Here is a 15,448-nt window from a genome sequence, read left to right on the forward strand (position 1 = left end):
TGCGGGGGGTCCTTCGGGGTCCCCAGGAAGGGCAGGATCAGGGCTCCCCCCCTTATAAAAGGGACCCAGAGTGAAGCTGTAAGCTTTAACATACCTGTAATTCTGCTCTTCCCACTCAGCGCCAGCTGGAGCTCCGCAGCCGTGTTCGCAGCCCTCAAAACTAAGCCCCGTGGTTAATAAATCACCCCTCTCCGATACAAACAGGAGGAGGCCTTCTCGGGGGATTTTACCAGACAACAAACACACAAACAACTGTTGGGAGTAAAAAAATATGTTTTTTCCTTTTAATTACATCAGTTATCAAAGAAAAAAAGCAGTGGTAACAAAAATACAAAGCTCTGAGGGTTTCTCGTTTTGTTTGTTTTGTAATAAGCTGAGCGTCAGTGCAATTGTTTTAATTTAACTTCTGCTCTGAGTCTCTGCTGGCAGAATATGAGTAGGCTTTGCCCAGCACCAGACGGTCACGCAGCAGCTTGAAGAAGGCGTAGTAATTGCTGAAGAGGATCAGAGCCAGCGAGATCGTCTGGTGCCACTTCTCTGAAGAAATCAGTGAGTAAAGCTGGTAGAAGATGACGGCTCCTTCCAGCAGAATCAGGATGTTGAGGATTCTCAGCGGTTTGCTGAAAAAGAACTGTAGGAGAGAGCACAATAAGGCACCGAGGGGGGTCAGAACCTTCGGGACATGTTTTTGACAGGACGGGCGGGGCAGAGGCCGGTGAGGATTCCTCTGGGGTTCCCCTCTGGGGACGCGTTTACCCGCGAACAGCCCTGGACAGAGCCCCGGGTTGCAGCGGGCACCCTTCAGGCAGCACGACGGGAGATGAGGGACTAATGTGGCTCTAACCAAACCCCGCTCCTTCCACCCCCCCCCCCCAGTACACGCCTCGGGCAGCTCGCCGGCTCGGAGACCCAGCTCAGCATCCGAGGTGCTGAGGACAAGCGGACCGTGACCCCGCCGAGGCGCTACACCTCCGTCCCCAAAAATCGGACGTGACCTTACGTGGAAGCGGAAGTGTGAGACGTCCGAGGGCACCGCCACGTTGTAATGACCCACGGCTTTGTACACGTTCTTGCTGTGCTTCACTAACACTCCCTGCGGCCACATGCACTCCTCCGTCCACCTGCGGGAAACAAGCAGAGAGCTCTTATTTCTACCCCCCCAGCTGAGGGGGAGGGGGTCTCCTGCCTTCCCACCATCAGCCAGGACGACGTACGTGCCGCTTGCGCGGCGCCGGCCGCAGCAGCAAGCTGCCATCAGCAGCGAGGGCAGAGTTTGGCCCAGCGAGGCACGTCACGACGGCAGCTACCTGAGCCCAGCCGCAGCAGGCACCTTGCCAAAACCCAGCTCTGCTCGCTGCGCCTGGGAAGCGGGCAGTACCCAGAGCGTCTGTCAGCTGTCGGATGTGTCAGCCGACAACTCTGGCTTTCATTTTTCTTCCCCTCTTTTTATTTTAAGCCACAGGAGGAGGAGGAGAGATGGCTGGAAAGCTGAGCTCCCCATCCAGCCTCTGTTCACGCCAACGGGCGCGCCAGCTAAGAGAAGACTCCAGCCCCAGCCCCAGCAGAGTTCCTTACTGATGCTGCAGCACGTTGGAGCAGAGGGCTGGGTCGACCTTCTGCCAGCAGCCCAGGTGCGCCGCGGCTTTATGGAGGAGGTCACAGTAGCGCGCGGGTAGGAGGTACTGCATCAGGATCACGGACGTGCTGATGGAAACCAGGAGGAAGAGCTCACACGACCAGCGTTTGTCGTAGTACTGAGTGTTCTGGGGGGGGGGGACACAAGAAGAATGTGTGACAACGTGTTTGGACAGCCTCACCTACCAAAGCCATCAAAACACAAAGCGCTCAGGCAGGTAAAACGAGGGCTTTTCACGTCGCTATTAATCCCGCTTCAAAAAGAAGCGCCCACATAGGACGGCTGCTGTACAACTCCTGAGCGCACCACAGCGAAACGTTGATGCTATCATCACCCATCACCACAAACAGGGAGGCAGCTCCTGACGCTCCCCTAGCTCAGCTGATGACGGGTGGGAGCACCAGCCCCGCAGGGAAAAGGGACTCAGGCTCACCCCCGAGGTCTGACAGACTTACAAGACATTTGTCTCACTTTACAACATATTAGGAACTTAAAAACCAGCCACGAATCCTGACAAGGTCCATCCTCCTTCATACCGCCTCCTTTATTTAAGTCAATCCCGTTGTCCTGGAGCTCTGTCCTCACAGAAGGTCAGTGGGCGAAGGAACGGTCGGCCTGGCGTCCTCCCAGCTTCACGGGGAGGCAGGAGGGGATGGACGCACACCCTCGTGACAGTCAGAACACACTTTACCAGGACAAAATTGTCCTCCGTTACCTGCAGTTTAGGCAAAGCTAAACCGAGGTGGTTTCGCTTCTGACTTTTCACAAGACCTCTGTAAACGGGTTTCGTACAGACCCAGCCCTCTGCCTAACCTCTCCCACGTTCCTGCTAAGCAAGAAGCGAGAACCAGGGTCTCCTCCACGACCCAGCGCCCCCCTCCCCACCACCCTCCCCAGCCAGCTCCACGCCCGGAGGAGCGGCGGCCCTTGCTCACCTTCACAAACCAGACGGGCACAAAGGCCACGTAGTAGGCGCTGAGCATGGAGCTCACCAGCACCTCTTTCATCCGCCAGTTAAAGTCCATTTTCAGGTATTCCACCTCGTTGCGGATGAGATCTGGGGAGAGGCAGCAGGCGTGAGTGGGCATGGCCTCCATGCCGTACATCTGCCGAGTGTGCTGCTTCCAGGTTTCCTTTAGGACGGTCAGGTAGTCTCGGCCCCTGGAGTTCACCTCTCCGGTCTCTCTGGGACCGATGTTGGCCACCTGGGAGAAGAGGCCCGTCTTCCGAAAGTCACAGTTGAGCTGAAGGAAGGGAATGTACATGCCAAACCTGGAGCGGGGAAGTGCAGAAAGGGGGTTACTTCCTCACCAGCCGTCAGAAGATCAGCTTTACGATCACATCCCCCTTCTCGACGGCACCTAGTCCCTACAGAAACCCCAGAAAAGAGCTTCACCCATCTGATCTCAAACACAAGCACCTCGGATCTTCACAGGATGCTTCCTCCCGCATCGACCAGAGCGACGGGAGCTATTTCCACAACTTGACTGGAAACAGAGCTGGCTTCCTTCAGCTAGTTAACACGAAGCAGGGAAGCTGTTCGATTCACTCCACCTGGCAGAGGCACCCAAGAACTAAGGTAAACCAGCCATGGGCGTTCTTTGGATACCATGAGAAAAGCACACAACCCTTTTCAGAGGACATGAGCAATATCTGATGCTGACATTAAAGCTGCAATACGGGTAAATGTTAAAAGACAGCCCTGTCACCAAGAAGCAATGTGACACAGCAAGAGGGAAAAGGGTAGTTTAGGTTCCGCTACCAGGTAATCGAGTGCTTATTTACTTTCAGGCTTCATTTCAGCTGAGCAACACCCCCTGCACTGAAGCAACATTAGAAATCTCACACAAGTGACAGAAGAGATACTTACGGGTAACACAGGAACAGGAGATTAAGGAAAGAGTAGGTTCTGAAAAGGTGAATTATCGACCGACACAAACTCCAGCCTGTGCCAGTGAGAACAGCAAACCGAGTGACCACCAGGAAAACAGAACGTGGCAGGGAGACTTTGCCACTCTGGGAAGCCTGCGGGGAGAGAAGAAAGAGCTGGGCAGAGGGGAGACTAATTCACTCTTTCCACAGGAAGCAAACGGTAAACGAGCAGCGTTCAATCTGTAAAACCAACTTCATGCATGAAGGAAGAGCTAGTGAAAGGCTCTGCTTGACTGCCACCAGGAAGGGGAGGCCTTCTGTAGGCTGGACTCTGGACTCTCCAAAACCCAGGGCCTCATTCCTCAGGCTGGAATGAGGAGAGCTCTCGGAGTTTTTTGTTAAGGTCTGGTAGTGATCGGTGTGACCAGCCCACTCTCCCGGACCTGCTCACCACAGAAAGCTTCTGCAGTCAGCAGAAACCAACCTACACTGGCTCCTCCTTGTAGAAAGTTAATTAAAAGAACAGGAAAAGAGCCAAATACTGTTCTTCACAAGGAAGAAAGCAGAATTACTACAGCCTAGCTGAGACAGTAATTCAGAAACAACCCCAGAAGGACAGAGAAGAGTCACGAGCAGTGGTCTGAGGCGCTCCTTTCTGTTCTCTGTTCTTCCCAGCAGAAACTAGAAGGTTTCTGACTTAGACATCACACAAAGTTTTTTAGAAAAGGACAGAGGAGTTGGGGACTGCAAAAGGGACACAGCTTTACATTTTGCCTGAGAGGAAAGAATGGTTCTGAGATCTGCTCGGGCACTTTACCTCCTTCACAATAGCACCAATCAGCCGGCGTGCCAGGACGATTGTTGTCACTGTCAGCACGTTGAAGTCAATAAGATGGAAGTTCTGCAGTGACAAAAACAAAATGATTCCACTTTCCACCAGGCAGCAGAAACCCACACTCAACAGAGAAGCTCCCCAGCTACTCCCTTCTCTTCAGACTCTCTCTTCCAAGATCAGAAAAAGAATGCCAAGCAGCCAGCCAGCGCCCAAAATTTGCCAAATAAGTCTCATCAGCAACCCTCCAGGGCTGCGGAGAAACATGTAGTTTAAATCAAACATGTACAGAAAACTTTCCGTCTAAGGACCCAGGAGCCAGTCTGTGAGTATCCCGGACAGCAGCCGCCCCTCGGTGCTTACCAACGACGTGTGCGAAGGCGGGTGGGAGGGTGGGTACCACCACACGGTTTTGTAGATGTTGATGTAGTGGACAAACAGAGCCACGAGGTGACAGAAGAAGAGCTGAAGCTCGAACAGCACACTCCTCTCCACAGGCAGCTCTGGGATCTTACAGTGCCGGAGGGGGACGACGGTCTGAGTTGCCAAAGGTGGGCTGGAAAGGCCTGTACCTGAACCGCTCCTACCAAGGTAAACCAAAAGCCAGCAGTCACCTCCCCGGGATAAACACAGCGCTGTCCTCCAGCCCACGTGCTCAGACTGCAGCAGTCTGTGGTCTAATATTGACTGAGAACCCTAAGGTGACCATCCTGGTCAATGGCTGCTGTAAACCAGCAGTGTCAGCACCCCGAAGGTGTCCGGGCCGACTGTTAGAGGCAGATGTGAGCAGGAATCTGCCCGGCGAAAGCAACCTTTGGAACTAGGCCAGTTTACAGCACCAGGTCATTTGATGCTAAATCCCATGTGTTGAGTCAGGTTCAAAAGCTGTAGCTGTGTTTTGCTATTCACGGGGCAACCAGTGGCCCTCTTAATTAATTGGAAGCTTTTAGGCCTGGAGTTGCTATTTACATTTCTAAGAGTGCTTGAACATGAAATACAGAGCAATCAAACACAAGCCCTTTCTCAACTTCTATTCAACTGTGGAGGAAAAACAAGTTTAGTCAGAGGTGCATATTCCTGTGTGAGCATGCACACAATCCCAGACAGCAGCGCTTTTAATCAAAGGGAAGTGAATTAATATACACTAGATCTATCTCTCCTGATTTGCAATCTCTAAAGAACAACAGTCAAAGGAATCTGGGTGTGGGTTTCAAAGCAACTACAAAGCAGAAACTCCTATTGAAAATCCCAAAATGAAACCACCAAAGTCTCAGAGTGTGACTGCAGGAAGACTTCTAGCCCAGGGGTGGACACAGCTGGGTCAGTCCATGCTTTTTAAAACAGAAGGCCGACAGCCTAAAGTAAGGCCATGCATGAGCAGAAAACTTTAGGAACCCAAGCTGTCTCTCTGAAATCCCCAGATTCCCAAGCGGACAAGACTGATCCAGCTTCTCAGGACTGTTAAATCCACCAATAAACTCTGTTCCTTGCACACAGAACTAGAGTTCGTGCTCTGGTCCCCCAGAAAAGGGCATTAAATATACACACAGAGCCTTTTCTGCTTTGAACAGACACATGAGACCCAAGGGTGCTCTTGCAAGAGCAGCAACAAGGCTCTCGTAGGCATAAAGCACCCTGGGGCTCCTCAGCCTGGCCTGCCGTGTCGGTGATGGGTATCTGAGGGGATGGCTACGGAGAGAAATCACTCGGAGGAAAGCTGGGCCGTGGATTTGTGCTGCATTACCTACGTGTGGTAAGGACCTTTGAGCCTGCTCTCGCTGCAAAGTATGAGCGAGGTGGACTGCTCCACCTCCTGTGGCCTTGCAATAACTTGTTTGTATAACTGTATCCCTACGAATTTCTTGGCCCAGGGCCATAAACAGGGAGGATGTTAAGACAAACCTAAGGATTTCTTCGCAGAGAGTTCATAAGGCACCTCCTGCTTACGCACTGCAGTCAGCGCTCCGCTTCTCCTTCCTCCTCTCTACCTCCGTTGCAGAAATGCAACAACCAGCTAGGCTAGAACCTGAAAAAACCCCGCAGCCCACACATCCCCTGACCCAGCTAAACTCTGCCCCAGAAACGCCTCACCCGACATAAACTTCAGGGCACAGGAGACGCAAGAACCCAAACTCCAGAGTCAGGCTTTGGATAAAACTTGGTCTCTGTTCTTACTGTCCATTCCATGGTCGCTAAAGGCTTTTGAGCACCCCTGGAAGTCTGTCACGGTGTGATAAAAGCACTGAACATCTCACACCAATTAGAACCCGCCTATCCCAAACACAACATGGAGCATGGACACTGCCACACGCTGCAAAAGGATTTCGGCTGGGCACCGGGAGTGAAAAACCGCTGAGCCACAAGAAAACCAGCAGTGCGTGAGATGGGGAGATAGAGGCGGCCTCACGCCTGCCTCGGAGGGGAGCTGCTGGCCCAGCGAGGTGCGAAGACGTGGGGAGCTGGACGTACCTGGTGCGGGAGCGCACACCCGTGACAGAGGAACTCGTGGAATGGCCGGAGCCGCCAGCGGCGCCGGGTTCACAGAGGGGATTTCGGCAGTAGGCGGTACGGTTAGGGCCCCGCCTTCCCCCTGCCATACCAACCGAGGGGGCGGAGGGCTGTTCTTCCAGGGGGCTTCTCTGCTGTTCACTGCGGGAGGATGTCTTCAGTCCTTAAAACTGAAAGGAAAAGATGTATCATGAAGGCTCGTCTGCTGACCCCACCCCGGCGACCGGCGGAACCGATCACTCACACACTGCTAGCTGGCAGCACAAAGCAGGACAACTTTGCTCAACCCTTTTTTACACCTCCTGTATTTGCCACGGGCTATAGATGCGGCCCCAGATAGCTCCTGACGCTCCGAGGACGTGCAGCAGCTTGCTGAGGTGCTGAGAACTCACCGAGAGTCTAAAGCCTAATGCATGCAGGCTTCCAGGGGCGCGGGGAGAAGCGTTTCATGCCTCTCTCCCAACCCAAGGCAGTTTACAAGGAATTTAATCTGCATTGCGGTGGTGTTATCCCTGTTTTACAGGCAGAGCAATACACTTACGGAGATGCTAAACAATTTGCCCAAAGGATTTGGTAAATTGAGGATATTACCTACATCTCCTTTTGCCCAATTTTGTGCTGGAATCAAAGCTTCACAGCTCTTTGAAAGGGACACTGCAAAGGCACACAACCAGGCTTTTTCCTTTTTTGCTCCTTTAAGACAGGGAAAAAAATAACTGGCATTTTTAGGGCATTTGTGGTTGTATGTTTGCATGGCACATCAACGGGATGATGTCAGGCCAAAGTTAGCTCTTCTAGTGCTTGCTTGCCACAGTGTAAACAATAATAATAATATCAAGGCTTTATAAACCTTCTCTGGATCTTGTTTAACGTCAGGAGAATCTACACAACTTAGAGAAAGCACAGGGTGGTAACACACCACTTACTAGAAGTGAAATTTGAGCTGTGAAGAAACTCGGAGCAGGTCCTATCAATTCCGTAACATTCCTTTTTCTGATTGCTAGGTTCCAGATTGCATCACTTAACAATTAGAATCTGGAGTAAAAAAAATGAAAATAAATTGCTGTAGGCTTAGAGACTGCTCTTAAACGAGTTTTAAAGCTTACACTGAGCTCCAGAATCCTCCAGCAAACTATGAGGGACAAGGTACAAGGGGGCTGCGCCTGGGGCTAGACCCAAAAAAAAGCAAAGACAGACAGAGACAGGTGCCACCACATGGGCCAGTGAGGCACAGAGGTAGCTGCAGCGCTGGGGGAACTGGGGGGGTACAGAGCAAAGGGCAGAAACCCCAGTACGTGCCAGTGTGTGACTTGGGGATGCAGGGTAACTGCTGGTGAACAGGAGGGGCTGTGCACAGCTCCCCCCTCCCCAGGATACAACACATGGGCTGTGTGTGGGGCATCAGATGGACAGGACGTTCGGGGGGAGAGGAAACAGCAGGTTTGAGGCCCAGAACACCACGACAAGAGAGTCTGTGAGCAAAAAGTAGTAGGATGAAGGTGTTGGGCCTGGGAAGACAGCTGGGGAGTCTGGGGGGGCACACTTGGGAGCTACAGGAGCACAGTTCAGGGGGTGTAGGAGCTCTGGGAGCTCAGATGGGGGGTCTGAAGGTGCAGTGGTGGCTGTGAGAGCACAGGCCAGGGGCTGTGAGGTCTACAGAGGTGCAGGCAGGAGCCACAAATACTCCAGGGGTGCAGGCAGAGGCTACAGGGGAGAAATGGGAAATCAGGGGCCACAAGTGGGGACTACAGAAGAGCAGTAGGGGCTAGAAGGGCCCTAGGGGCACAGGCTGAGGGTGTAAGAGGGTAATGGGGCCTATAAAGGCCCCTGGGGTGCAGGCCAGGCCTGCAGTGGAGCACTGGGAGCTACAGGTGTGTGGTAGGGGCTGTGGGCTCGCAGGCCGGGCCACAGGAGAGGACCGGGGGCTCTGGAGACACCACCGGGGTCCAAGACACCTGCAGGGGGGCATCAGGGGCTGGGCCGGGGTGGCGGGGGAGAGCTGTAAGGGAGCTACAGGAGCACGCACCGAGGCTTCGGGGAGCAACGGGGCTCTGGGGCAGCTCCGGGACGCCCTGGGGGACTCCGGGACAGGCCGCGGCCCGGGAGCCGCCCCCCTCTCCCAGCGGCGGCGGGGCGGGGCGGGGCCAGCTGCGGGCTCTCCAGCGCCCCGCCCGTCGCTCGGCCCCTCTCCCCCCAGCTCCCGGCTCGCCGCCTTCACCTCCCCCCGACCCCCCCCCCCCCCCCCCTCCTCCTCCTCCTCCTCCCCCCCCCCCCCCCCTCCCCCTCACCCCCCGGTGCCCGGGCCCGTCCCGCCGCTCGGGCCCCCTCACCCATCTCCGGCCGCCGCTCAAACCTGCGCCGGGCACAATATGGCGGGCGGGGCCGGCGGCGCGATGGCGGCCGGCAGCGGACAATCCTCCTGCGGGGCGCGCGCGCGCGCTCGCACCGCCCGCCTGGCCCCGCCCCCGCCTCAAAGCCCCGCCCCTCCCGCCCCGCCCCCTCCGAGCACCAAGCACCGAAGCACTTGGGGCGTTTTGGGGTATTTGCGGGACCCCCCCCCCCCGCCCCCATCCCCGGCTCCAACCCCCCCCCCCCCCCCAACTCCACCTTCCCATGGAGGGCACCTCTGCAGCAGGAAGAGAAAAACCTCACGCCTTTGAAAGCCAAAAAAAAAAATTAAATTAAAAAAAAAATTCATCGTTAGGCCTTTATTACAGGGAATGACTAATTGCTTCCAACATCTGCCGAACGCTTCTCGCTAAATACGAGCCGCAGAGGAGCTCGCCAGCTTCCTGTACAAGTTATTTTGATGCTGTGATTCACCTTGATCGGTTTTTACCAAACGCTCGCTGTATTTTTCATTGATTTCCTTAACTCGTGGGTGGTTGATGCTTTGGTACAGATGGAGCGTTACACAAGCCCCAAAACTGCCTGGGCTGGAGGCAAAGGCATCTCTAAAATTAATGAACTTTCACAGGGACAATCTTTCATTTTTTACTGGTTTTGAAACCTACGTCGTGCAGAGCCATCAAAACCCAGGAGTATCCAGACACGTGTGGTTTTAACAGAATCTTCCAGGAACAACTACGAAGGCAACAGGCAGGAGGTGTCGATGTCAGGCTAAAAACAGGTTTGCATCTGTAACACTGTCGTATTTGGTTCTAAAGCCAGCGGTAAAAGTTACAGCTTCATTGGAAAACACTTTATATTTCAGTACTCCAACATACGGTTGCTGCTCTCCGGCGTTGCGGCAGCTGAGGGAGGCTCCGCTGTTCTCCAGCACTCACCGAGAGCTGGCAGGTCCCTATTTTCCAGCCACAGCAAAGCAAACGGCATCTTAACTGGGTTCCTTTACCAGATCCGAAATCAGCCGGTCGGAGATTCATCCCACTTTGCAAAAGGAGCAAAATGAGCGCGGAAACAAACATTTCTATGAAAACATATGGCAGCAATGGAAGGCTCAACTGAGCAATAACAGCAAAGGTTTCTGTTCTGTGCTCAAGGAACTGAGCTTCCCGAGTAGAAAGAGAGGAATAACATCTACATTCAAGATGGGAGTTCCCACAGGCCCCAACCAGCCTGCAGAAATTCCTCCCCCTCAAAGCTTACAAATGGGGCACGTGTCCAACATCTCATCCAAGATGTTACAGGTTGATCAATTAAAGAAGAATTTCTCTAAGCCCTGTCTTCCTCCCCAAAAGCACCATATGTACTCGTTCCTCGCAGCCGAGAGAAGAGCTGTGTTAGCAGCACCGCCTGTTCTCCTCTGCATCTCCCAGCAGACAGGTCACAGCTGGTCTCTCCTCCTCTGGGGCCAGTTGGAGGGTCTGTCACAGGCTGCAGGAACCACCCTCAGCCCAAGCGTTCTTTAGGAGAGCAGGGGCACGGGTTGGGGAAGGGAAGACGTGCACATTTAAACTGTTTATCTTGGCTCTGTTTGTGACAGATGCTCTCATGCAAGTTTAAAAACTCACTCTGTACAAAAAGAATCATCTGCTTTAACAGCCAAACGGGGGATCCAGCTGTGCTCTTAAAGCCGACTTACCAAATATGGAATTTTGCGGAGGGCCACCTCAAGGTAATGTCTTAGCCTTACCGAAAGCACAGCATTTTACGTTAAACAGAAAGATACCATAGGTGAGTTATGGAACAAAGCTTGTAGCCATTTGCTTTATTTAATGATCCCGACAGCAACTTGAAACCAGCGTTAAGGAATGGTCAGGGTATGACAGTCTCCTTCCAGGAAAAGCTGCTGGGGACATCTCTGCCATACCAGTTGGAGTGCTTTTCCTGCAAGCTCAGTTTCACACTCCTGTTGCTGTCCAAGATACCGGCTCTAAACCAGTGTGCACGGTGAGACCTCACCGAGGAAGTGTAAAGTCCAGGTTTGTACCAGCTCCAAGCAAAGCCCGAGTGTTTATACCAAAGGGCTGGAGCAGAGGCTGAAGAAGCTGCGGCCACTCAGAGCAAGGGCCAGGGGAGATGGGACTGCTGAGGCACGGAGCGCTCTGCAGCAGCAGGATGTTTCTAGAGCCAAGCTTCTCTGGAAAAGAACAGTATTGTTGGGAAAGGCTTCCACAGAGGAGACGTGACTGCTGCTGTACGTCACGCTGTACAGTACCAAGCACAATGGGGGCCTTTATCTTGTTTCTGGTCTTTACCAAAATCCTACAAATAATAAGATGTGGATTAGTCCTTTGGGGAAATCAGGAGATGAAAGATCACTGGTGCTTGTTAGCTCACAGCCAGCGGAACACTACCTCCAGTGGCTATGTGTCAGTATGAAAGGGAAGGTTATTCAGGTGACTCAGTCTTCAGTACTCAAAGGAATCTCTACTCCTGACAGATTTCAGCAAGTCCTGTATCACCCCCGGAATGTCTGGCTAATTAGAGCATCTTTGAGAGACACATCCGATGCTGACGGCTATTTTGGGATTTCAAATTAGCTTTTGCAGACTCTAGGCTCAAATCTGAACGTAGTAATGCGATGAGAGGGAGGAAGATACTTGATGCAGGGCACGTTTTCAAAATAGTTTTGCCATATACAGTTATTTTCAATATATTAAGATTTACATTCCTCCATAACATTAAAGTCTTTCACAGAAACATGCAACAAATGCAATGCACAAGCAAGCTGTATTACTCCAAAGGCAGTGTCACAAGATCCACTTCTACTGGTAAAAAACTGCATCATAATAGATGATCTCTATCAAATCTTTTCCACTTGATATAAAAGCTGTGCCTATTAAGAAAGAAATGGGAGAGATTGGTACAACACCATATAAATTGATGTTCCAATTACATCGTAAATGAAGATGCATTCGATAAACAGGCCACAAATCCAGACACGTTATGATTTCCCCTAGCAGAAAATTACAGATCCAATTTTCAAGTTAAAGTTTTTTCACGTTAAAGAATTGAGGGTAATCTCACTCTGCCACAGCACTTCCACATATTACCGCTTTCTTGTTCTTAATACTCCTAAGAAAAGAGAAGCTCGCCTGGTAGCTTCACAATTCCATATAAAATAAGACTTATGTCCTTCGATGTCCTACGCCCAGGGCTTTTCATGGCTGTCTTTTGAAGCCACTAGACTCCTTCAGCATTCCAAGGGTTTATTTCTTTGTTCTTCTATTTATGGAGCTCAGACTTTCAGTGATCTCGAGATTTGAGAGAAAGCGATTAGCCGTCCCCAAAGGAAACGCTTACGGCTGCTGCCTTGGGGCGCGGGGGGGAGACGTGTCCTTGCCGTGTAAGCAGGTCACGCCGCTGACGCGTGATGATCTCCCCATCCAAGGTACCACTCGGTTGGCAAGGACTTGCGTGCATTTATCAGGGCATTTACTGGGGAACCAGCACATCAGCGGGGCCAGAGCAGCCGCCAGAGGGAGCCCCGCCACCGTGGGTGCTGACCGGCACCAGCACCCAAAGGTGCTGGGGGTCCATCACCCCTCCCGGGGGTGCTCGCTCGCTGACACCAGGCGTGCAGCCCTGCGGGGCCCCGAGCTAAACACGGCCCAGCCAGGCCGGCAGGACCGCTGCCCGAGCCGCCTCTGGCAACGAGATCAAACAAAAAGCTGTAAAAAAAGAGCGGCCAGCAGCCAGATCACATTGCAGAGCCCGTCCGTGGGGGTGTGGGAGCGGGGGGATGTAGCGAGGTCTAGCTGGGCAGCATCTGGCTAAAATCTGCAGTCTAATTTTAACGCATTATGGACTCGTACAGGAATTCCTATCGAGCCATTCCTTGGGCTGCTCTGTTTCTCGAGCGCGGCGTAAGGACTTCAACACCACCTCGCTGCCGAGAGCCAGCATCTCAGCCGGGAACCAGCTCCGAGAGGCAGATCTCCTTCCCCTTCTTTCCTCAAATCCACTTAAACCTCCTTTTCTCCACGGGATCCCGGTGGGAGAGCTCTACGCAAGTACACACCGAAGCCTCCTCCACACCACGGCCTCTGCGAGAGCGTCGGCCACGGAACCGGCCTTTCGCGGGCGTAGTTTATGTGCGGGCATATAAAGAACGGCTTCGATTTAGCAGCTCAGATGGTGCCGCCCCCCACCTCCCACACGGAACGTGTTAGCAGCTTGCAAGGGGTTGCAAAAATAAACAAACTTACCCACTTCGTGTTGCCCCGGCTCATCTTCACCCAAGTGATTCACTGCGACGTACTCTTGACTCCTGCAAATTGAAGACATTTGTGAGTCTCCTTAATGGAGGCACAAATCAAAAGAAAGATTCCTGCATGCAATTACACAGGAAGGAAAACATGCAACTTAAGCTGAGCTTTGAACATTTCACAGTAAATATCAATACTGGGGTCTAAAAAGGGCCATCATTTTACAATTTTAAATAACTGAGCAGAATTTTTTTTTGGCAGTAGCAGGACTATCTATATTCGTTGTCATTTTACATCTTTTGATATTTAAGCTTGCCGATTCCTTCTTGCCCACATTACATTACAGTGCATTTTCAAAGGGCACATTATTAAAGTTATTGCTAATTTATGCAGAAGCATGTGGTCTTTTTTAAATGTTTATTTTAAACATTTTTTGCAAATTTTTTACATTAAAATTAACATCTGAAGAATTGTTTCAATAAAGTTTATGCAAGTTGCCGTCACAGTTTATGTAAAAGAGAAATGTGCTATTAAAATCAGACATTTAGGTTACCTTTTGGGTTTTGCGATGCATGTTAGCTTTACACATCCTGATTCTCCTGCGATAATTTTCCTTTAAAAGGGGGGTATAGGGTGATCTTTTCATCAAGCAAGACATTATGCCCTGAAAGCTGACTCCAAACCATTGTTGAAAATTCAGTTATTTACACTTTAATAACAATCTACAAATACAACTTTTTGTTTTAAAAGTATTCCCCTCGATCATGCACTGCCACAAGCAGTTTGGTTCCTAATATTCTATTTTTCACCCCCGAGCAGTTTATTTCTCTCCCCCTAGAATGCCAGATTCTTTTGGCAGATGGGAAATAAAAAGCATTTTTCACGTCTCTCTAAGCAGCAGTTTACTTTAAGCTATCGTATTATACAGCTGTACATACACACCCTCTCAGAAGGATACGGGGAGCAACTGCAGCACCCTCCTCAAACAAAGACACATTTTTAAGTGGCTTTCCAAGTAAAGGCTACCGTAAAGTAGGAAGGGCACCATCGCAGCCCGGGGGGCTCGGGTGTTTACATAAAGCAGACAGCAAGCTTCCTTCTCCTCCTGGTGGCAGCTAAGCCTCGCATTTTTCAGCATTCATTTTGTCACGCTACGTTTAAACCAGCCATTTCAGACTCAATCTGGAGTCTGCAGTCTGGAATTCTCTGTGAGGCCACCTGAAGTCTGAATCGGTAATTCAGCAAAGAACCGTAAACACTTTCCAGCAGACTGAAGTCAGATTTCTGCCATAGCCCAGGATCAAAGTGCTTTCAACAACTTCCAGGGGGTGAAAAACAATTTTTCTTTCTCTTTTAAAAAAAAACCCAAAACTAAGCTCGTTCAATGAGCTTGATAAACTTTTTGTGAGAATTACAAAAAACACCATTTTTTGAATGTCTCCATGTTTTTAAAAAGACAATTAGCTTTAGCATTAATTTAAATTTATTTGGAAAAAAATAGCTATTTTATCGCTCAACCAAAAAAAAAAAATGACAATTCATCACATTTACTTTGATTAAAAAAGGACTAAACTTTATTGACAAACTGCGGCAGACATTTTGACAAGTTTTAGCTACCTATTTAGGCAGACTTACACATGTAGCATTTAATCTTCAAGAACAGAGTGGGAGGACAGTGTACAAATCCAATTAGGACTTTATCCTATGTACAAAGTCAAATTTTTCCTCATTTTTTCAGCTGCAGTGTCCCTTTTTATGCAAAGCTAGTGTTGAGATACACTTGAACAAGTCCATGGGATTGCTAATATTGACAATTTTGTCAGTTTTAAACTTGCACTGTATTATCTGCCCCAAGCACTATAAAAATGAGAAGACTGTAATTTCACAGAGTTCAGACCTACTCACGTAATACTCTGTTTTCTAATATCAAACACTGGGCAATTAGAGCCATGCTTTAATTTGCTTTTCCCTTAAAAGTTCTTCATA

The 15,448-nt window shown here is 50.9% G+C and overlaps 1 protein-coding gene across 3 annotated transcripts; it reads right to left on the bottom strand.

The window, feature by feature from the left end:
- Positions 1–270: 270 nt before the first annotated feature.
- On the bottom strand, positions 271–13,477 carry TMEM39B (transmembrane protein 39B). Of its 3 annotated transcripts, none has more exons than XM_086479635.1 (10): positions 13,463–13,477; positions 7,775–7,883; positions 6,810–7,018; positions 4,704–4,923; positions 4,326–4,409; positions 3,507–3,661; positions 2,572–2,908; positions 1,576–1,763; positions 1,001–1,121; positions 271–631 (listed from the first exon to the last, which is right to left on the bottom strand). In XM_086479635.1, the coding sequence occupies exons 3-10, from the start codon at positions 6,935–6,937 to the stop codon at positions 395–397; spliced, it is 1,470 nt and encodes a 489-aa protein (XP_086335761.1). In that variant the 5' UTR covers positions 6,938–7,018; positions 7,775–7,883; positions 13,463–13,477; the 3' UTR covers positions 271–394. The 3 variants fall into 3 exon arrangements, with proteins under 3 accessions (XP_086335761.1, XP_086335760.1, XP_086335762.1); XM_086479634.1 differs by lacking the exon at positions 13,463–13,477 and adding an exon at positions 9,179–9,231; XM_086479636.1 differs by lacking the exons at positions 7,775–7,883; positions 13,463–13,477 and adding an exon at positions 9,179–9,231.
- Between the last annotated feature and the right edge of the window lie 1,971 nt (positions 13,478–15,448).

The sequence above is a fragment of the Leptosomus discolor genome, chromosome Z (genome assembly GCF_034619465.1).
Source record: "Leptosomus discolor isolate bLepDis1 chromosome Z, bLepDis1.hap2, whole genome shotgun sequence".
Taxonomy (NCBI): domain Eukaryota; kingdom Metazoa; phylum Chordata; class Aves; order Leptosomiformes; family Leptosomidae; genus Leptosomus; species Leptosomus discolor.